The 24,188-nt window shown below is 40.7% G+C and overlaps 1 protein-coding gene across 1 annotated transcript in view; it reads left to right on the top strand.

Annotated features, from left to right (window-relative positions):
• Window positions 1–454: 454 nt before the first annotated feature.
• LOC126418785 (peroxisomal targeting signal 2 receptor) overlaps window positions 455–24,188 on the top strand; it is a 46,475-nt gene continuing 22,741 nt past the window's right edge. Inside the window, exons 1-4 of the mRNA XM_050085717.1 lie at window positions 455–587; window positions 965–1,087; window positions 6,953–7,128; window positions 17,048–17,161. Coding sequence (XP_049941674.1) covers window positions 982–1,087; window positions 6,953–7,128; window positions 17,048–17,161 — 396 coding nt within the window. The 5' untranslated portion in view covers window positions 455–587; window positions 965–981. The remainder of the gene's footprint in view (window positions 588–964; window positions 1,088–6,952; window positions 7,129–17,047; window positions 17,162–24,188) is intronic.

Genomic DNA, 24,188 nt, shown 5'->3' with positions numbered 1-24,188 from the left:
CTCTATGAGAGAGCCTGCTCATAAATACGGCCCTGATCCTATAACGTTAGTTGTAGTGCGTCAACCCATACTGATACACATGTGTAAGAGTTTGTGAGGATATGAAATGGAATGATCGCAGAGTCTCAGCTATAAAGTGGCAAGCTTCGTTTCCCAGACGGCACAATGAGAAAAAGCGGTCAACCTACGAAGGACATTCCGTACTAAACACTGGTACGAACAACCCCAAAATTGTGCTTTAGTGTGTGGAACCCACATCTTGTATTGTAATTTTTCATGGACAGTTAGCTATTAAACAATGGAACTTGTGGTCCACGTATTCGTATCACAGTATCGACGAGTAATAAGACAACGCGTACGGAACTTGTGCTGCTGACATAACGCGCGCCAAGCGTCTGACGCTTAGCGCTTGCCATTTGTTTGGTTTAATTCCAAATGTTTCCACTAGGTGCTAGGGTGGTATTATGGATTCCCGACAAATTTTGAAGATTGGTGAAATCTGTCAGATGTTTGAAAAATTACTAATAGACCCTACGAAGTGAACTGAAAGTGCAAGTAAGATGGTGTGAATCGCGTATATACGGACGGTAAGAACTTGTATATGCTGCTAATGTGTCGTGTATTGTACACTTGTGCATAAAAAATCTGTATTATGGTAGTTGACTGCTAAACTATAAATTCATCAACAATTTTCCATACATTGCGTGTCACAAGGACCATGGTTTTTGTTTCTGTTTGTGAATGTCAACATTTTCAGTGACGGTCGCTCTTTCACTTAAACCAACCGCAATCTCATATTCTCTTCAGAATGTTCAATTTTCTCCAGAAATTGGTGTTTTTGGGATATGTTTGTTGCTTTCAATAAATTACTTTTCTGTCACTACGCGGGCTGTTAAAGGGACGCCCCCACATTCATTTGTTAAAAGTACTATGTTTTAATCAAGACTTACATTCATTCTCATAGGCAACACCAGGAGAAGAATGCCTACATTTTTAACGCCGAATCGCCATGGGTATTCGGTTCGTTTTTCTCCATTCCATCCTGAAAGAATAGTATGTGCAACATCACAGTACTATGGATTGGCTGGTGAGTACGTAGTTTAATGTAATGCGGGAACAAAACTGCTACCAGTTCATGCAGATCAGGTAACGGCAGCATTCAGTGATAATATTATGTCTGTTTGTCATTTTTCTGACGGAATGGCATACTTAAAGGCGACATCTATATTGGAGATCTACATCAGCTGTGTACTTTGTAGCCCAAACTTTTCATCTGAAGACCTATTTACATTGTATAAGGTAGACTTCATGTTTTCATTAATTGTCAAAAAACATTTACAGTGCACAAAGTTTAATGGGGAGATCTAGGGTGAAAAATACAAAATTTGTCAGTTAAATTGAAAATTTGGAATTTATTGTTGAGCATTTATTATCCTTGAAAGTGTGACAAAAATAGAAGTTTCATATTTCATTATATCCTTATCCAAAGAGTTACAGATGAGTATTCCAAGCACAAGTGTTTCTGCTAAGAGAACACAGTAATTGTATTTTGTTCAATACATAAAGATGGCCATGAGAGAGTACCTGATGAGAAACCCTTTGATAGATAAATGTATACTGGAAATAAGGAAGCAAACAGAAAGTCTTTTAGCTTTGGTCAGGCTTATACTTATCTTTATGGTTTAACACTGCACATTACCTCAGATTTATCTTTATGCCAGAATAGTATTTATGGATATGAATTAGCATAGGAGCAAAGAAATGGTTTACAAAAGAAACAGCCTCCTATTTAACAGCTGTTAGCTTCATTTTGATGTTAGATACTGTTTCACATACAATCTAAGAAGTATGTTAAATGCTGTACTTCAAATCATAGTATGTGCCTTAGCAGTATTGTGTTGTAAGAAGTTTTTGAAAGAACAACAGAAGTAATATTTAACTGAATTTCTCTGTGGTGTTAAAAATAGTGTGGCATTGTGTGGCTATCATCCATTTGGTGGGTCTTAAATAAAAGAACTCTTTACTAATATATTAATCATGTGGATCAACAGTGTGATAAATTTTCGGGTCAGCTAAAGAATGGGACAACTGAAGAACAGGATACAAATTTTTGGTATGCCACTTTTTTTCGACTTGGCAAGCACTAGTATACTGTTCTTCAATTGAGCTATATAAGTCAACTGAAGAACAGGATACTACCTTTGTAGTTTAACCCGAGGTACAAAATGCCAGTGTTACGTGTGATTCACTGAGCGTACAGGATGCCAAAGTTACATATAGTTCACTGAGATACAGCATGTTAATGTTACGTATGCTGTTTTTTTCGTCCTTGCTAGCGCTAGTTTCCTATTTTTCAGTTGACGTATATGAATAAACTGAAGTGCAAGATACGAATTTTACGTATGCCAAGATTTTCGTCTTCGCTAGCACTGGTATCCTATGCAGGTCAACTGAAGTACAGGATACAAATTATACTGTTGTCGGTTTTTTCGCCGTTACTAGTACTACTATGATACTTTACAGTCAATACTATTACTGTCAAAGGTGGAAAAAAAATTGTATCCCATACTTCATTTGACCTATACAGGGATAAAAATTTTATGTACATTACTTTTTCTTGCATTTGCGTAGTTCAACTGAGATACAGGATGCCAATTTTATGAACGTCGACTTTTTTGTCTTCGGTAGCATTTGTATCCTATTCTTCAGTTGACCATTATTGGTCAGCTGAAGTATGGGGTACAAATTTTACGGATTTTTATCTTTTCGACTTCACTAGCATTCGTATTAACTGCAATATAAGATGCTAGTAGTAGCAGAGGTGAAAAAAGCAACAACTGTAAAACTTGCACCCTGCACTTCAATTGAGCTACATAAGTTAACTGAAGAATAGGATACTAGTGCTAGTACTGCAATTAACTGAAGTTCAGGATACAACTCTTAACCATCAGCTGTGGTAGTGCTTGCTAATGTTACTTCTGTCCCTTTTTTTTTTTTTTTTTTTTTTTTTTTTTTTTTTTTTTTTTTTTTTTTTTTTTTTACTAGTATCCCTTTCTTCAGTTTCTTGAGTTATATAGGTCAACTAAACAATAGAATACCAGGGCTTAAAGAAGTGATATATCTAACATTACGTTTGAAACATGGATGTATGTGATATATGTCTACCATCTGGTTTCTCTGTCCTGCATTTGTTTGGCTTTTCTCAACATTTGTCTTTGCTGTTAAATCTGTGCAATGTATCATCTTCAATAACTACTGATGTCATTGGTCAAAGCCAACAGGCTGTATCCCAGTCTTCAGTTATCCCAAATTTTCTTATCACAAGGGAAAAAAGTAAAATCTTTTGTGTGTTCAACAGGTCAGGAGCAAACCAGTTGTTCATTGTGGCATTCTGTGTGTTACAAGACAACAAATAAAGAGATGGTCATTACTTTGTTCCAGGGCAACAACTTCCTGACAGTATTTTTCTCTGCTCAGTATAGAACCAAACATCATCATGAAAATACCTCCACACACATAGGTCTACAGTGACTATTTGTGTGCATTTTGATGCTCTTGATACTTATAATAAGTAAAATATTTCTGCCGTCTTGTACTAATTTTAAAATTTACCATGATGCACCACAGCAAGTAGGTTAATCCTAATCAGCAGAACAAAACATTCTGTTATGACTCCATAAACAACCCCGTGTATTAATACACTCCTGGAAATGGAAAAAAGAACACATTGACACCGGTGTGTCAGACCCACCATACTTGCTCCGGACACTGCGAGAGGGCTGTACAAGCAATGATCACACGCACGGCACAGCGGACACACCAGGAACCGCGGTGTTGGCCGTCGAATGGCGCTAGCTGCACAGCATTTGTGCACCGCCGCCGTCAGTGTCAGCCAGTTTGCCGTGGCATACGGAGCTCCATCGCAGTCTTTAACACTGGTAGCATGCCGCGACAGCGTGGACGTGAACCGTATGTGCAGTTGACGGACTTTGAGCGAGGGCGTATAGTGGGCATGCGGGAGGCCGGGTGGACGTACCGCCGAATTGCTCAACACGTGGGGCATGAGGCCTTCACAGTACATCGATGTTGTCGCCAGTGGTCGGCGGAAGGTGCACGTGCCCGTCGACCTGGGACCGGACCGCAGCGCCGCACGGATGCACGCCAAGACCGTAGGATCCTACGCAGTGCCGTAGGGGACCGCACCGCCACTTCCCAGCAAATTAGGGACACTGTTGCTCCTGGGGTATCGGCGAGGACCATTCGCAACCGTCTCCATGAAGCTGGGCTACGGTCCCGCACACCATTAGGCCGTCTTCCGCTCACGCCCCAACATCGTGCAGCCCGCCTCCAGTGGTGTCGCGACAGGCGTGAATGGAGGGACGAATGGAGACGTGTCGTCTTCAGCGATGAGAGTCGCTTCTGCCTTGGTGCCAATGATGGTCGTATGCGTGTTTGTCGCCGTGCAGGTGAGCGCCACAATCAGGACTGCATACGACCGAGGCACACAGGGCCAACACCCGGCATCATGGTGTGGGGAGCGATCTCCTACACTGGCCGTACACCACTGGTGATCGTCGAGGGGACACTGAATAGTGCACGGTACATCCAAACCGTCATCGAACCCATCGTTCGACCATTCCTAGACCGGCAAGGGAACTTGCTGTTCCAACAGGACAATGCACATCCGCATGTATCCCGTGCCACCCAACGTGCTCTAGAAGGTGTAAGTCAACTACCCTGGCCAGCAAAATCTCCGGATCTGTCCCCCATTGAGCATGTTTGGGACTGGATGAAGCGTCGTCTCACGCAGTCTGCACGTCCAGCACGAACGCTGGTCCAACTGAGGCGCCAGGTGGAAATGGCATGGCAAGCCGTTCCACAGGACTACATCCAGCATCTCTACGATCGTCTCCATGGGAGAATAGCAGCCTGCATTGCTGCGAAAGGTGGATATACACTGTACTAGTGCCGACATTGTGCATGCTCTGTTACCTGTGTCTATGTGCCTGTGGTTCTGTCAGTGTGATCATGTGATGTATCTGACCCCAGGAATGTGTCAATAAAGTTTCCCCTTCCTGGGACAATGAATTCACGGTGTTCTTATTTCAATTTCCAGGAGTGTAGTTACTTATAATGATAAACAATGAGAGAAGTTGACAGGGCATTTTCCAGACTGTGGGATATAGAGCAGTGACAGGATTTGCTCATTCCTCAGATTCCTGCTCCATATAAGTATTCCTAAAATCTGAAAAGCTGGATGTGTGTCCAATTGAATTTGCCATATAACAGAAGACTTGTTGCGTGGAAGTCTACAACCAAAATGTTCAGTCTTAGCATGCTGTGGTGCCAGGAAACGAGATGTCTTTATGATAACTGACACTATTCTGTGCATTGTATCAATAATGAAGAACTGGAAAACAAAAAGCAACAATATCATTATTGAAAATGAATGGTACAACAAGTGCTGAGAAATACTGCAGCATACTGATGTATTCGAATAAAAGGCTAGACGGTAATAGCCTACATCATGAAAATAGTAACATTTGCTTTGTTAAATGCTGGCACAATGTAAAAACATTCAATAGTGAAGCATATATGGAATTTACCCAAAACACTATGAATAAAATAAATAGTGTCAAAAGTGATTAGCATGAAAGTAAGTAGAGCAAGGTATCATATTTTCATGTAATAATCATTGACTAATAAGAAAAGATGTTAGGGTCAGGGGAAGGGATGGAGAAGAAAAGGTATTAGGGGCAGGAGAAGGGAGGGAGAAAGAGAAAAAAAAAGTAGGAACATAAACTGAACGTTCATGTGATAAGTAGGTAAGGGAAAGATAGATACAAGTCACTGCATATTTGTTTCAAAGAACATGAAGTTTTCAGGAAGTCTTTACTTGTAGATAGAATATGTAAGAAGAAGTAGATGTAAGATGATTTTTTTAATTACTTAACACTGTAGGATTGTAATTCTTTGTGTGACACAATTTTCTTTCCTGAAGTCTGTGGAAGTAATAGACAGTGTGTTCCAGGAGTAATGGTCAGTATTTAGGGATTTGGGAACCATCATTTGAACCAAAAAAAGTCCCAGTAAACATGGACTCTAAAATGCATACCTTAAGAGCCATGAGCACCTGTTCAATAGAATAGATGTGCTTCACAGCAGCAAAGATGAAAAAGTGCCCATAGCTTATTTTGGTCCATTCTACCATCTCTCAAAATATGGGAAACAAAAAGCTTGCAGTAGAATAGATTTTTGTACAGTATCAAAGGTGTAGTACTGGTAGCTCTTAAGATACTCAGACATTTTAGAACCCATGTTGACCAGACTTTGTTGCTTCAAATGATCTTTCCTGTCATTACCCTGAATATTGACCATTCCTCCTGGGGCACCCTGCATAGAAGATAGTTTGCACGAAAGCTCATTATTTTGTTAAGTGCAGCCTGTAATGGAATTTGAGTAGCAAATGGGAAGGGGTAATGTTACTGCTCAGAATGGTTAAAAGGGTTCAAGGTTAATCATTTAAAAGTGGCTGATAATTTTAAGCAAAATTATACCCAACTTGGCAGTGCTATGGCAGACTTGTCATGCAGTTTGCTGGCAGTGGTCGGAGAAAATTGGTGTAACCCTCTATATCCTTAATTAATTGTGGGTTGTCCTGGAATTTTGAATCACACGTAATGACTTTTTTGGGGAGGGAGGGAGTAGGGGAGGGGAAGAGGAAGGAGTGTGATTCTTCAGTTGAAGACTGGTAGTTGACCTGGTAATATTCACATTATAAATTCAGGTTCTTGCCAGAATGTTTAATTATTCACTTTAAAAATATAGGAATAGATGGATACTTCTAGACTGGAACTACTCCTAAGTTGTTGCATGGGATTTTCATTCCACAGTACTTGGCACTAAGCTCATCTATCTCTATCACTGTTTAAGAAAGGTCTTAATTACACAGGTGGAGGAACACTGTTTCTCCTGGAGCTGACACCTGATGGTGGCCTTGTGGAAGTGTCAAGTGTCACATGGCCAGATGGACTATTTGATGTTGTGTGGAGTGAAACTGATGCCAACATTGCTGTCAGTGCAAGTGGGGATGGAGTCCTGCAGCTGTGGAATGTCGCTTGCCCACAGGTATGCTCTGAGTAGCAAAATTGCTAATTTCTCCAATAATGAGTGAGTGTAAACTTAAAATAATCATGTACAAGAAAATTATGCAAAAAGCAATTATTACTTCCAACTGCTGTCTCCGTATATTGCTCAATACAGGTTTTCGAATATGTTCCTTTCTCTACAAGACCTATACATCTTACAGGTGACTCCTAAAAAAAATTCTGTATGACGTGAAATTCTCTCTTGTTGAAGCCACAAAAACTTGAACTTTTGAACCTCTGCACTTTATTCGTTATCAGGAGATGGCTTGCATCTCCTGATGAAAAATAAAGTGCAGAGTTTCAAAAGTTCAAGTGCATCTTAATGATGTTGTATGGAGGAAGCAGGATTAACAGATGCAAATGCAAAAATTTGGGTGTGGAGGATGTGCACCCAGCACTAGGTTAGAGAAATGTGGACACTGAAACACAACTTGTTCCATAACATTGTTACAATTTTTTCCTATTTGTCAACATTCCATCTCTAGCAACCATTCAGACTCTGCTGTTTATGAAATTTTTTTGGTGCACAAGTGAACTGTTATTGTTTCTTAGTGACTGAGTGGGTAAGTGTCAAATTACAAATCCAAAGATCCATCCTCAGTCAGTCACAGGACTTTTTCTGTGATTCACTGTTTCTTTCACGTCTGCCAATGAATTGCTAACAACAAAAATGTCAATGTGACTGTGTTTGGAGTTGATGTTCCCCATAGCTGTCTGGGTGAGTGAGTCCAAATGTTGGAGGAAGGCAATGGCATACCACGTCTAATAGGACCGTGCCTAGTAAAACTCTGTGATGTCTGGTCAACCTTCAGGTTGTTAATAACCTTACCTTTTGTTCATTTGCTACTGAATCCCAGTACAACAAAGCACAGGATATGATCTTGATATCACTGAAGCTAATCTTAAGCCATTTCTTAAGGCCATGTTCCAATGTTATTGACTTCTGAGAATCTGGTTTCTTTGTATTTGAAGCATTGGTTGAATGGCTGGATGGGCCATTTTGTATCTAGGAATGGAACATACATTTAGCTAAATGATTGCAGCTCAGAAGAAATCTGTCAGTTCCATCCGGATCAGAATAATTCTGTCCTGAGCATTTTAATGTACAGAACTTGGATGCTGTCAGATCACAACAACTGAGATCTAAATTAAATCATTTAAAGGCTGTGTTTAGGAAGAATGAGTGTAAATGACACCAAGTGAGATCTGTGATAATGAGTGAAGGAAGGTCCATCCCCTTTCAGCAGTATTAAGAGATATCCACACCATGTGTTCTATTCTGTGTAACCATCTCAAGTTAGGTAGCACTTTATGAAGAAATATAGCATTAGACTAGTGTTTTGCCCACTGCCTAAAATTAAAGAATTGCTGTGTTTTAGTGAAAGATGACATGGTATCTCCTGAGATTAAGCAAGCTGTCCAAACACTGCACTGAACATAAACAGCAGTTCACTCTCAGAAACCAGGAAAAGTCAGCAATAGTGGAATCTAAGCTTAAGAAGTTTTGAAGATCCCACTATCCTATACTTGTCTTACTGGGTTTCTATAGTGAAAGTTGCATGCTGATCCACCCTTAGTTTTGGAATGGTTTTCACCTAGAAGTTTGTATCTTATTGCCACAAGTACATTTCAGACTTATCAAAATCTTAGTTTTGAAAATTTTATTTAGTTTGCCAAAAACGGTTCAGGCCATTTCTTTTTCTGTTCATCCAGATGTTATCAAACGACCTAAGTGTAAAACCTCTTCAAATGATAATATGACATAATTGTTAATTTGTACAATTTTCATTTTGTTGTATTGATTCAATATTAATTTAATATTACTATAATTGAGTATGTGGCCTACTTTCAAATGTGCTCCATTATTTGTTGAAGTTTATCTGTGATGAGGCAAAGGTAAAATGTCATCAGCAATACAAAGGTAGTTGACATATATTCACTGAAGAAACAATACCATATATCTGATTTTTCCGATTTTCTGAATTTCAGTTTGTTGCTATACTCAACTTTGGTCACTTGCTGTTACTGTGGGAGTGATGTATATTCATATCCTCACAATGAACATGAAGCTGAGAGAATACCTCATAATTCAAACAAATTTTACAAAAGAGTAAATTCTGCATAACTGCAAAAGAATGAATCACCACATAACTGGAGTGTTGGAAGCTTCATGAGGTTATGATGCTGTTCGCAGACAATGCTATATACTCGTCTATAGAGAAACTGTAATGTCACAGTATTGTAGCAGAATGCAGGAAGATTTTCAGAACATCATTGAGGGTGCAAGAAATCAGTCAAGAACTTTCCAATATTTTTGCCAACAATGTTGCTCTTGAAGTAAATCAGTCAAGCGCTTTCAGATATTTTTAGCAACAATGTTAAAGTATAACTTGTCTTTATATAGTAATATAGATGATAGTTACCTACCATTTGTAGAATGTAATCACTCACTAAACTGGGCAATTGTACAGGGTGAAGCAAAATTCGCACACTTGGGCTTCACAGCGCGACTCCTCACATGGCAGCGATAGAAAAATGTCTGTCACAAAATTTCATCCGACGAGTACATCTGGCAGAAAAAGAACATTAAGGAGTGACAATCTGGCAGCACTGTAAATACATGTATGGTAACAACCACTGTCAGCACATATTAATCGTGGTGCTGTACAGTTGGAGCAGTGGATGGAGTTTTGGGTTAGCATGCAGGAGGTCGAGGGTTTGATCCTGGGTTGGGGCGCATTTTTTTTTTTATTTGCTAATTTCATTCTGACATTTCATACTGTAATATACACCGCTTCTTATGTCACATGTATCTTAAATTTACATAATTTTGTAAAGCTGAATGTACCAAATATATGGTTAGACGAATAGGAAATACAGTTGAAATAAATGACTAGTCATGCGATAGAATAACTACAAAAACAATATCAATTTCGAGATGCTAAGTATGATAGCATAGTACAGTAACACAATATGTACTTGTCATTCATACTACATGCAATATGAGCACTCAGATGTCGCGCATTAGCAACCAGTGACAATAATAATGTCCATATTAAGGACTGCATGACCTTCACAACAGAATACGTTGTCCTCAGAACAATAGATGCTCAAAGCAATCTCCCTGTACGTCCAAACATTGTGCAACCTGCCAGATCATACAGCTCTGTACCCTTAGCAGAAAAGCTGTGTTCACAGGAACAAGAGCAGCATGAACATGCACTACCAATTCTTCCACATTTGTTGGCGGAGTAGGGTACACGTGCTCCTTCAGGTGTCCCCACAAGAAGAAATCCAGAGGATTTAGGTCAGGTGAATGTGGAGGCCATACAACTGGTTATCCACATACGAACTATTTCCCTGGAAATGTTCTGTCCAAATACTGTCGCATATTATTTCCAGAGTGTGGAAGTGCACCATCATGTTGGAACAACATCCTCAGTGGAACATGTAGCGAAACATCATCCAGTGCATTGGGCAGGTAGTTTAAGGGGAATGCATGATACCTTTGTGCAGTCAACCGGTCAGGCAACATGTAGGGGCCCAAACACCTGTCGCCCAATATTCCAGCCCTGGCATTGATATCAAAACGAACTTGATATCCACGGTCACGGGTGATGTGTGGTTTAACCTCACACCAATGGTGGACGTTGTGCATATTGAAGAGAGCCTCACAAGTGAATGAATGGTGCTTCATCCAACCATATTATAGTGTTTATGAAGTCATTGTTGACTTCATGTTGTTGTTGGACCATTCACAGAATTGCATCTGCTGATGGCAATCTGCAGGATGCAGGTGTTGCATCAAAGCATAATGATAGGGGTGCAGCCCACGCTCATGCAGCACATTAACGACTGTGCGTTGCAAGACATGCTGCTGCCTTGCTACGCTACGTGTACTTTGCTGAGATTCTTGGTGTATGACCTCCAGAATTGCTTCCTCAGTAGCTGGAGTTGCAAGTCTGTGGACAATTTCTGTCACGCGATGGTGGAAGAGGAGAACCTGACTCCCGAAGGGACAGCTCCAGTTGACGAAACACATTATTATCTGGATGCCATTGACGAGGATATTTAGCAGCATATTCATGATCATGAGCAGCAACACCAGCCCAGTTATCAGATGCACCAAGATATCCACATATTCATCATTTGTGTATGCCATACATCTGTCACACTGGTTTAGAGGTTTACAATAAGAAAATTCAAAACGTGTACACATGTACATTGGAGTCTGTCATGGGTGCGTTACTCCACTCGCAACTAATCCCTGTCTGGTGGAAAGTGCATACAGTATAAACACGCTGAGAGTCCTGCGCTTTGTTCCACCTAACGCGAATTACCCCTCTGAGAGATATTGTTCTGCATGATTCGTCCCAACACCAGTAATTGTAAAATGTTCGGTTTAGACTTACACTGTTTCCCTAACAGTAATAGACATGATGTTTTCACAATCCCATCGATAGAATAATAATAATAATAATAATAATAATAATAATAATAATAATAATAATGCATTGAGGTAAGTACTAAACAGCATGCGGTTACCAAACTCAGTATTGAAAGGCATAATCAGTGGGACGATGGTGCTGACACATACAAATAGTAACCGAGAGTGGGCATTATGTTTCGCCTCTAGTAGATGAAGTGGTGTGAATAAATTCATGCCCGTGACGTGGGAAGGGCTTTTTTCAAAGCTGGCCAATCTTCCATTTCTACAATTGTAGTATGTAAGCGAATGTTTTCTGGAGGGCCTGCTGCATTGCTGTTGACGAATAAGATGCCAGTTACCGTACCATCTGGACTACTTTTACCAAATAAAAAACCAGTGACCTCCTGCATGCTAACCCAAAACTCTATCCACTGTACCAACTATACAGCAAGACTAATATGTGCTGAGAGAGATAGTTACCATACATGTGGTTACAGTGTTGCCAGATTGCCACACTTTAATGTCCTTTTTCTACCAGATGTACTAGCCAGACGAAATTTTGTAAGCAAGCAATGCCTACACTTCTTCTGTTGCTAGGTTAAATTTTCTTCTTTTACCAAAATACAGTGGGGTTTATGCATCTTCATGTCACTAACATGCTACTGTAACTGCAGTTGTTGCAGAATCCTGAAACAGTGTATTATTAAACAAACAATTGAGGACAATCAGATAAGTAGCTTTGGAAAAGTTAATTGTCGATATAAAAATAAACCTGTAATTTCGTCATACATGTTGTTACAAACCTATACTAATCCCAGTTTCACCAGTTGATGATGCCCCTTAAAGAATTACGTTATTTCACTGATAAGATCTACAGTTAATCATTTATCGCAGAAGATAAGAAAGTTTCACATTTTAGTGGTATGGCAAAATACTCTCCTCTATGCTTGCTATCATTTGTCAAAAATTTATTCTTTATGGGAATATTTCACTCTCACTGCATCGTTTGTGCACATGAGGGTATGTGTGCGAGCTCATTGTAGATAGTTATCATATGGCCTAACATAAACTCATATGACTCCTGTTCTTCATTTTAGTATCTTCTAATTTTGAAATATTACAGTAACTATGATTGTTAAAGAAATGATAGGCAGGTCACCATGAAGCTGATAAAAGAGGCCATAAAATTTGCAAAAGTCAGCTTTCTTACTAAATAGTTTCTTTAATATTGTGTGAGAAAGACGGCAGAACAGCTGGTGTGCGCACATTGCAGTTCTGTATTGTAACCATGCCAAAGTGGGCTGAGAATGTTTAATTCAAAACAGATGCAGCACACAGTGCTGGAGACAACAGAGAACTAAGGCAGCAGGCTCTTTGAGGCAGAGGGCCAGACTTGCCCATCAATGATAATATTCTAGGTTATCCTGTGTTTCAGAACCAATACCAGAGAAAAGGTACACATTACATTCTAGTCATTTCCTACAACTCCTGTCCCTTTTTATACTGAGTTTTTAGTGATTTGCCTCCCTCCCCCTCCCTATTTTTTATTACTTTACACATGTCAGTTTTATTCCATGGATGCCACAGTGAGACGACTCTCAGGTTTGGAGAGAAGTAAAAAATGTACATGATTTAAATGATAACTGAAATGATTTCACATTGCAGAAGGTTAGACTGCTAATTACGGTTATAATCTAAAACGTTAAATTTAAGAGTTTCTGTAAAAATACTCGGTGAATTAAGTCACCCAGCAGAAGGTTTTCTTTTTCAGTTTTAAACTCCACATTTCCATTTTTATTATCACATAACATGCCTTATACAATCAAAGATTGTGACATAGGTGACTTATCAGTTTTACACTATATATAATAATACCTATTGTGTAACATCTTCAAAGAGGTATTTTAATTACAATTATAAGGCATTGTTGCCATTCAAGAAATCTTCTGCACTATAGTAACATTTATCTTTCAGATATTTTCCAAGTCTCTTTTGGTGCCTTTTACATTTGGGTCCTCCACACCTTTCCATATTTTATTTACAAATTTCATGCCCATATAGTATGGGGTTTTTCATATGATTTTAATCAGTGGGTGTGTAACATGTAGCTCGTTCTATATCTAGTATCATATTGATGCAAGAAGCAGTTGCCCTCCAAAAGTTGTGGGTTTCTTTTCGTGAAAGTGAGAGTTTCATAGATGTATATGCTTGGAATGCTCATTAGATATAAAGGTTTACATTGTTGCTTTGGTTTTCCTCCCACCATTGCTCGGATGATTCTTTTTTTTAGTCTAAAAGCCCTAAGTAAATTTGTTTTTTCAGACCCCCAGAAAATTATACAATCCCTAATGACTGAAACAAAATATGCATTATATACAGTTTTTCTTACAGCTAAATCAGTAATACTATACAAGATATTCATAATATATACAAGGCTATTCAGTCGACCCAGTATGTTGTCCACATGGTGACTCCAAAACAGGTTTTTATTGACTAATATGCCAAGGAATTTGACACAGCGTGCAGTCTCTAGTTTTTTGTCCATATACCTTATTTCTCTTATAGACTGTGCAGATTGTTTTGTGGTGAAATGAACAATTTCTGTTTTTGTAAAATTTAATGTCAAGTTATTGTTTTTGACTCATGCCCCCAGTTCCCCAAGTGTTTGTTCAATATGACGATTAGGTCTACCTCATTTTTACAACAGACTACAGCTGTTGAGTCATCTGCATAGAGGGTAGTATCAGACTGGACCTGGCATGGCATATCATTAATATAATACAGAAAAAGTAGTGGCCCTAATATTAAACCTTGTGGAACACCTAATTGAGTGTGTTTCCGGCCAGAGAGAAATTTCTTGCCATTGATGTTAATAAGTACTATTTGTTTTCTGTTTGCCAAGTATGATGACATCCAGCTAAGAGATTTGCCTTGAAAACCATAGCGTGCCAATTTTTGGAGAAGCAGGTCATGATTTACTGTGTTGAAGGCTTTGAACAGGTCACAAAAGATGCCTGACACACACATTCTATCATCAAGACATATGCTGACTTTTGTGACTAATTCATTTATTCCATGGATTGTGCTGCGGCCTTTTCTGAAACCACATTGATTGCATAAGATAATGCTGTTAGATGAATTGTGATTTTTCGATCTGATCACATGCTGCTCTTTCAAATATTTCTGAGAAAATTGGTAACAGTGAGATTGGCCTATAGTTCATCTTGTTTGCCTTTTTTATGTACTGGCCGAGCTTCTGCATATTTTAATCGATCTGGGAAACATCCCTCATCAAAAGATTGGTTGATTATGAAAGAGAGTGGATAGGCAATACTGTGATTTTTGTTATTTCAGTGGGGACCTCAACCCACCCCACAGATTTTAAAATTTTTAGGGACATTATGATTTTGATGACATCTGAGATGGAAACATGAGAAAACTTAAAACATGGACAATTACTGTCTGTCATATTGGGCTTTGCTTTTGGTGGTGAACAGTCACCAAATTTGTTACAGTTTATGAAAAAGTCATTGAATGATTCACAAATGGCAAACAGCTCTACCATTTATTGCTATTTTAGAAGGGCATTTTCTCTCTGCCTTACTGTCAACTTTGCTTCTTATAACAGACCGAACAGCTTTTGATTTCTTTTTTGCATTTGAAATGAAGTTATTATTCGCAGTACATTTTGCTAGTTTAACTATTTTGTCACATGTTTTTTTGTATGTGCTTACATACTTAAGAAATTCAGGGTTTCGATTTACTTTTGCCTCCATATGCAGGTTCCTCTTAGTAGCACCAGACACTCTAATTCCTTTTGTTACCCATGATCTACTTTTATGGAACCTGCTCCTCACTGTTGCAAAAGGGAAGCATTCATTGAATATACCCAAGAATTCAGTTGAAAAGTTATTGTAATTGTCACTTGTGGAAGTGTGTTGCTGACTGTACACTTGGTTTGGCTTAGTTTTTTACAAAATACTTCCACATTTTCTTGACTGAAATTCCTACATCTTTTTGTTGTGCAGACTGAATTTTGCTTTGGTAGTGATAAAAATAGCACTTTATGGACTGATACTCCTAAATCTAGAAGAAACTTTTCTTTTACGTAATAAATATAACTACTTACAATATTGTCAATACATGTTGCAGAGGTTGCTGCAATTTTTGTATACTGGTCAAAATTGAGATTTAGCCCATTTGTGGCCACTACCAGGTTCCTTAAGTATGAAGAAAATTTGTCATCAGTCCTTACATCTATGTCGAAGTCAGCACATATAACCACTCTTTTGTACAGTTTCTCACTTTTTAATTTATGTGGCAATGTATCAAACTTGTCTAAAATACAGAGCTTATATGGTACCCAGGGGTGCGATATATGCTGATAATTAATATGTTATACTCTTTAAGTTCTATACAACAACTTACCTGCATGACATTTTGTACTGCCTGTTGTTGAAATTACATGATAAGCCATTTGACATGAATCACGAGTTGATTTTTTTCAAATATTTTGAGTTGCTTACCTTTTCAGTAACACAAGATTTTATTCCTATAATTGTATTATCTGCAAAAAGAACAAAAATTTGCATGTTTTGTAACTCCTAGTGGAACATCATTAATGTTCATCAGAAGACTGAAAATAGAATCTTGTCATAGATTTTGTCTGGATGCTTCAAATTGCAAGTGCCTTGATTGATGTGGAACTGATATGCTCTGCTTTCTGTCATTCTGATAGGATGCTATTCCACAATATTTCAACATTTGTGTGACAATGTAATGATTAACACAATCCAGTCACAAAATATTTCCAGTGGGTGTAATTTCAGATTTGATCCAAATATTTCTTCCCTTGCAGCATTTTTATTCTGAAATAGACATTTTAAATATCTGGAAACCAGATACTCAATGATGTGTTAAAATTTGTTTATTTGTTAGTACTGCCCCATGTGTTTTTATTTTGGTAGCCAATATATGGAATTATTCTTGTCAGTAATAAGTCCAAATGTACTCTTGGCCCATATAATTCTGTTCCATTGAGAACTAACGATCACCAAGTAGCCTTCCACTTATAGTCAGACATGGAATATAAAAAGAATTCACAGGTACCCTTAAAGCCAGTCAGGTTTCTTCACCAGACTCTCAGGTGATTTCTCTTGCATTTTTTTGCGAATCTGAGTTAGTCCTTCATATCTAATACCTTTAATTGTGGCATGCTACTCAGTATAAGGTAAATAAATTGTAGGTTTCACAGGTAATGGTGCACATGATAAAAACTCAGAGATAACACGTCAGTTGTGTTATATGTCTGTAATTATCCATTAAATAATTAATTTGCGATTTTTAGAAATTAAAATTCATGTGGGGTGATGAAAATAAATTTTACGTTATTAAATTGCAATGTGGTATTAAAACACAACCTTCAGATTGACAACAGCTCTACTTACTTACCCACATATCAACATTTCAGCTACCTCCGCAGACTTTCAGGGAGCACAAGAAAGAGGTATACTCTGTGGACTGGAGTCAAACACGGCAAGAGCAGTTCATCCTTTCTGCTTCGTGGGACTGCAGTGTGAAACTGGCAAGTACTGTCTTATAATGTTGTGATAACTTGAAATGCTCCTGGTAACGAAACTGTAATGTACCACCCTACCACAATACTATTCCACTTGGCTTCCTGTGGCCATTACCGAAAATGTGTTGACTTTACTGTGAACAAGTACAGTGGTGAGTAAGGAAAACACATTGTACTGTAAATGATTTCAAGACAGTTATGCATATACTGTCAAGTTTTTCAGCATGTCCTCTTGAAATATCATGATGAAAGCTTGCAATAAGGTGAGCGAAGTGCCCTCGCACTCGCAGATGCAAGAATATCATGGTTGACTACTATAGCTCTGCCCCTTTGTTCCCACCTTCCTCCCAATTTATAAATCAAGATTCATGACACACTGCACACATTAGAAAGTGTCAGATGATATGTAAATAAAATTAACACTGTAATTGAACGTCTCACAAGGGGAGGCCGCCAATTGTGAAATTCAGATTCGATTCATACTGCGCATAATAAAAGCTCATGGCCAGAGGTGTAATGTGGCAAAGCACCAAGATGCACTTCACAGCCGTTGTCGAGAAAATCGACAGTTAAAAGAAACCGTTGCGGTGAAATACTCTCTACGATTAATGATTTTCTACAGCGTCATAGCGCAGCGGTAAGCGCTGGGGTTCGTAATCCGAAGGTCGCCGTATCGAATCTCGTGCCATGCAATATTTTTTTATTATTGGTTTTTTGCAATTAAACTATTAATGAATTTCTTATTCATGTTGGTGAAGGCGGATCGCTCTCCAATTGTACCGCCTCCATTTTTCCGTTTGTTTAACAGGGTGTACCAAAGCTGTCCTGTCCGCACTGATTTTCAACAATGTTATAAGTTGCGCTAGGGACCGCATCTACCTTCTTTCGAAGTTAGCAGGCAACTACGCTGTTATGGGGCGGCTCGTTTCGGCCCATTCAACATCTGCCCTTCAAGTGTAACGAGCGAGTAACGGAGTTTTATTTCATACCTGCCACAGCAAGTTTGTGTTCATGGGGTCTCTATTCTAATTCGAACGTTTGACTTACGCTATACGTATTCGTTTCTACATCTTCCGTTAACTATACGTGGTTAACATTATGAAGACAATTAATAACATTTGTGAAATACAACTTTGTTTGCGGAAAACATAATGATGTTCGAAGTCGCCAGTTTTTCCACGACAAACGACTTTCAACAACTTATTATATGCATAATTGTTCCAACTGACAACTTTGTTTGCGGAAAACATAATGATGATCGAAGTCGCCAGTTTTTCCACGACAAACGACTTTCAACAACTTATTATATGCATAATTGTTGCAACTGATTGCCGGGTGTGTATATATATATATATATATATATATATATATATATATATACACACACACACACACACACACACACACACACACACACACACACACACACACACACACACACACACTCCTGGAACACCGTGAATTCATTGTCCCAGGAAGGGGAAACTTTATTGACACATTCCTGGGGTCAGATACATCACATGATCACACTGACAGAACCACAGGCACATAGACACAGGCAACAGAGCATGCACAATGTCGGCACTAGTACAGTGTATATCCACCTTTCGCAGCAATGCAGGCTGCTATTCTCCCATGGAGATGATCGTAGAGATGCTGGATGTAGTCCTGTGGAACGGCTTGCCATGCCATTTCCACCTGGCGCCTCAGTTGGACCAGCGTTCGTGCTGGATGTGCAGACCGCGTGAGACGACGCTTCATCCAGTCCCAAACATGCTCAATGGGGGACAGATCCGGAGATCTTGCTGGCCAGGGTAGTTGACTTACACCTTCTAGAGCACGTTGGGTGGCACGGCATACATGCAGACGTGCATTGTCCTGTTGGAACAGCAAGTTCCCTTGCCGGTCTAGGAATGGCGCTCACCTGCACAGCGCCAAACACGCATACGACCATCATTGGCACCAAGGCAGAAGCGATTCTCATCGCTGAAGATGATACGTCTCCATTCGTCCCTCCATTCACGCCTGTCGCGACTCCACTGGAGGCGGGCTGCACGATGTTGGGGCGTGAGCGGAAGACGGCCTAACGGTGTGCGGGACCATAGCCCAGCTTCATGGAGACGGTTGCGAATGGTCCTCGCCGATACCGCAGGAGCAACAGTGTCCCTAATTTGCTGGGAAGTGGCGGTGCGGTCCCCTACGGCACTGCGTAGGATCCTACGGTTTTGGCGTGCATCCGAGCGTCGCTGCGGTCCGGTCCCAGGTCGACGGGCACGTGCACCTTCCACCGACCACTGGCGACAACATCGATGTACTGTGGAGACCTCATGCCCCACGTGTTGAGCAATTCGGCGGTACGTCCACCCGGCCTCCCGCATGCCCACTATATGCCCTCGCTCAAAGTCCGTCAACTGCACATACGGTTCACGTCCACGCTGTCGCGGCATGCTACCAGTGTTAAAGACTGCGATGGAGCTCCGTATGCCACGGCAAACTGGCTGACACTGACGGCGGCGGTGCACAAATGCTGTGCAGCTAGCGCCATTCGACGGCCAACACCGCGGTTCCTGGTGTGTCCGCTGTGCCGTGCGTGTGATCATTGCTTGTACAGCCCTCTCGCAGTGTCCGGAGCAAGTATGGTGGGTCTGACACACCGGTGTCAATGTGTTCTTTTTTCCATTTCCAGGAGTATATATATATATATATATATAAAAGCAAAGATGATGTGACTTACCAAATGAAAGTGCTGGCAGGTCGACAGACACACAAACATACACACAAAATTCAAGCTTTCGCAACAAACTGTTGCCTCATCAGGAAAGAGGGAAGGAGAGGGAAAGACGAAAGGATGTGGGTTTTAAGGGAGAGGGTAAGGAGTCATTCCAATCCCGGGAGCGGAAAGACTTACCTTAGGGGGAAAAAAAGGACGGGTATACACTCGCGCACACACACACATATCCATCCACACATATGCAGACACAAGCAGACATATTTAAAGACAAAGAGTTTGGCCAGAGATGTCAGTCGAGGCAGAAGTGCAGAGGCAAAGATGTTGTTGAATGACAAGTGAGGTATGAGTGGCGGCAACTTGAAATTAGCGGAGATTGAGGCCTGGTGGATAACGAGAAGAGAGGATATATTGAAGAGCAAGTTCCCATCTCCGGAGTTCGGATAGGTTGGTGTTAGTGGGAAGTATCCAGATAACCCGGACGGTGTAACACTGTGCCACAGGGTGATCCTCATTACCAACAAACACTGTCTGCCTGTGTCCATTCATGCGAATGGACAGTTTGTTGCTGGTCATTCCCACATAGAATGCGTCACAGTGTAGGCAGGTCAGTTGGTAGATCACGTGGGTGCTTTCACACGTGGCTCTGCCTTTGATCGTGTACACCTTCTGGGTTACAGGACTGGAGTAGGTGGTGGTGGGAGGGTGCATGGGACAGGTTTTACACCGGGGGCGGTTACAAGGGTAGGAGCCAGAGGGTAGGGAAGGTGGTTTGGGGATTTCGTAGGGATGAACTAAGAGGTTACGAAAGTTAGGTGGACGGCGGAAAGACACTCTTGGTGGAGTGGGGAGGATTTCATGAAGGATGGATCTCATTTCTGGGCAGGATTTGAGGAAGTCGTATCCCTGCTGGAGAGCCACATTCAGAATCTGATCCAGTCCCGGAAAGTATCCTGTCACAAGTGGGGCACTTTTGTGGTTCTGTGGGAGGTTCTGGGTTTGAGAGGATGAGGAAGTGGCTCTGGTTATTTGCTTCTGTACCAGGTCGGGAGGGTAGTTGCAGGATGCGAAAGCTGTTGTCAGGTTGTTGGTGTAATGCTTCAGGGATTCCGGACTGGAGCAGATTCGTTTGCCACGAAGACCTAGGCTGTAGGGAAGGGACCGTTTGATGTGGAATGGGTGGCAGCTGTCGTAATGGAGGTACTGCTGCTTGTTGGTGGGTTTGATGTGGACGGACGTGTGAAGCTGGCCATTGGACAGGTGGAGGTCAACATCAAGGAAAGTGGCATGGGATTTGGAGTAGGACCAGGTGAATCTGATGGAACCAAAGGAGTTGAGGTTGGAGAGGAAATTCCAACCTCAACTCCTCTTCCCGTTATCCACCAGGCCTCAATCTCCGCTAATTTCAAGTTGCCGCCACTCATACCTCACCTGTCATTCAACAAAATCTTTGCCTCTGCACTTCTGCCTCGACTGACATCTCTGGCCAAACTCTTTGTCTTTAAATATGTCTGCTTGTGTCTGTATATGTGTGGATGGATATGTGTGTGTGTGTGCGAGTGTATACCCGTCCTTTTTTTCCCCCTAAGGTAAGTCTTTCCGCTCCCGGGATTGGAATGACTCCTTACCCTCTCCCTTAAAACTCACATCCTTTCGTCTTTCCCTCTCCTTCCCTCTTTCCTGATGAGGCAACAGTTTGTTGCGAAAGCTTGAATTTTGTGCGTATGTTTGTGTTTGTTTGTGTGTCTATCGACCTGCCAGCGCTTTTGTTCGGTAAGTCACCTCATCTTTGTTTTTATATATAATTTTTCCCACGTGGAATGTTTCCTTCCATTTATATATATATATATATATATATATATATATATATATATATATATATATATATATATATATATAAATTAATTATTAAAAAAGTTGCATGGGGCGAGATTCGATCCGGCGACCTTCGGATTACGAACCCTAGCGCTTACCGCTGCACCACCACGCTGCAGAAAATTATTGATCGTAGAGAGTATTTCACCGCAACGGGTTCTTTTAACTGTCGATTTTCTCGACAACGGCTGAGAAGTGCATCTTGGTGCTTTGCCACATTACGCCTCTGGACATGAGCTTTTATTATGCACAGTATGAATCGAATCTGAATTTGACAATTGGCGGCCCCCCCTTGTCAGAGGGAAAATAAAATTGAATATCCTTAAGACAATGTACAGAGTGGTAGAGAAACAAAAAAGAAGACTAGGTAACAGCTTTCATCCATATTCTTTCTGTTCACAAACTTTTTATCAGTATTAGGATAGTAATACACAATACACATCTGAAGAGTATTACATTCTGTCATTTTGTCAGTAGTTGAAAACAGCCTGTGTAGCCTACCCAGCTTCCCTGATCTATCTCCCTTCCCCTCTGTCAAGGAAGGAACTAACAGTTAAATGTGTGTGTGGAGAGACATCGACACAAACAACGTCCATCATCTTGTCAAATCAAGGGAGGAGTAATGGTACCAGTTGTAATGGTTTAATTAGGCTGTTCAGTATTAAAAACAGCCAACCAAGAGAGCTCAGCCTTCTATAAAAATTAAAAGTTACATACCGTCGCAGCTGTCACCTAGCGTAACAAATTTTATTTGTTAAATTTATAATTTTAACTCAATTTTGTGTTGGTGCTTGGCAGAACATTTTAATAATATTGAAAAAGGAAAACACTTCCTAATTTTTTGAAAAATTATATTTATTTGGTCATAACCAGCTTTCAGCTACTCAGGCCATCTTCATGTGACAACTGAATGTCGCAAAGAGAGATAAACATGATGTGGGACTTATACAGATGTTACTGATGTTATTTGTACAGAAGATACAAATATGACAAACTAAACTGAATTTTAATGCATTACCTGCTGCTTGTGTCTGTATGTGTGGATGGATATATGTGTGTGTGTGTGTGTGTGTGTGTGTGTGTGTGTGTGTGTGTGTGTGTGTGTGCGAGTGTATACCTGTCCTTTTTTCCCCCTAAGGTAAGTCTTTCTGCTCCCGGGATTGGAATGACTCCTTACCCTCACCCTTAAAACCCACTTCCTTTCGTCTTCCCCTCTCCTTCCCTCTTTCCTGATGAGGCAACAGTCTGTTGCGAAAGCTTGAATTTTGTGTGTATGTTTGTGTTTGTTTGTGTGTCTATCGACCTGCCAGCACTTTCGTTCGGTAAGTCACCTCATCTTTGTTTTTATATATAAACTGAATTTTCTTATTTTGTGAGCTTAAATACTGTAGTAACAATATTATGAGAAGGAAAGTAGCTACTCACCATATAGTAGAGATGCTGAGTTGCAGATAGGCACAACAAAAAGATTTTCACACTTAAAGCTTTCGGCCAATGGCCTTTGTCAACAATACACACACACACACACACACACACACACACACACACACACACACACACACACACACACACACACGTGCAAATGCAACTCTCACACACGACTGCAGTCTCAGGCAACTGAAACCACTCTGCGAGCAGCAGCATTAGTGCATGATGGGAGTGGCGACTGGGTGGGGGAAAGGAGGAGGCTGGGGCTGGGAAGGTGTATAGTACAGTGGGGATGGCGAACAGAGAAGCGCTGCAGGTTGGGTGACAGGCAGGGGAGAGGTGGGGAGGGGGAGGGGAAGTAGCACGAAAGGAAAGAAATGGAGAGAAATAAGTAACATAAAATAAATAAAAAAAAAGACTGGGCGTGGCAGTCTAATGACGGCTGTGTAGTGCTGGAATGGGAGCAGGGAAGGGGCTGGATGGGTGAGAATAGCGACTAACAAAGATTGAGGCCTAGAGGGTTACGAGAATGTAGGATGTATTGCAGGGGAAGTTCCCATGTGTGCTATTCAGAAAAGCTGGTGTTGATGGGAAGGATCCATATGGCACAGGCTGTGAAGCAGTCTGAGAAATGAAGGATATCATGTTTGCAGTGTATTCAGCAACAGTGTGGACCACTTGTTTCCTGGCCACAGTTTGTCGGTGGCCAATCATGTGGACAGACAGCTTGTTGGTTGTCATGCCTACATAGAATGCAGTACAGTGGTTGCAGCTTGGCTTGTAGACCACGTGACTGGTTTCACAGGTAGCCCTGCCTGTGGTGGGATAGGTGATGTTAGTGACCGGACTGCAGTAGGTGGTGGTGGGAGGATGTATGGATGTATAGGACATGTCTTGCCATATAGGTCTATTACAGGAGTATAAGCCATTAGGTAAGGGATTGGAAGCAGGGGTTGTGTAAGGTTGGGCAAGTATATTGTTAGGTTCAGTGGACGGCAGAAT

The sequence above is a fragment of the Schistocerca serialis genome, chromosome 9, assembly GCF_023864345.2.
Source record: "Schistocerca serialis cubense isolate TAMUIC-IGC-003099 chromosome 9, iqSchSeri2.2, whole genome shotgun sequence".
In the NCBI taxonomy this organism is placed as follows: domain Eukaryota; kingdom Metazoa; phylum Arthropoda; class Insecta; order Orthoptera; family Acrididae; genus Schistocerca; species Schistocerca serialis.
This window is presented reverse-complemented; position numbering and strand designations above follow the sequence as displayed.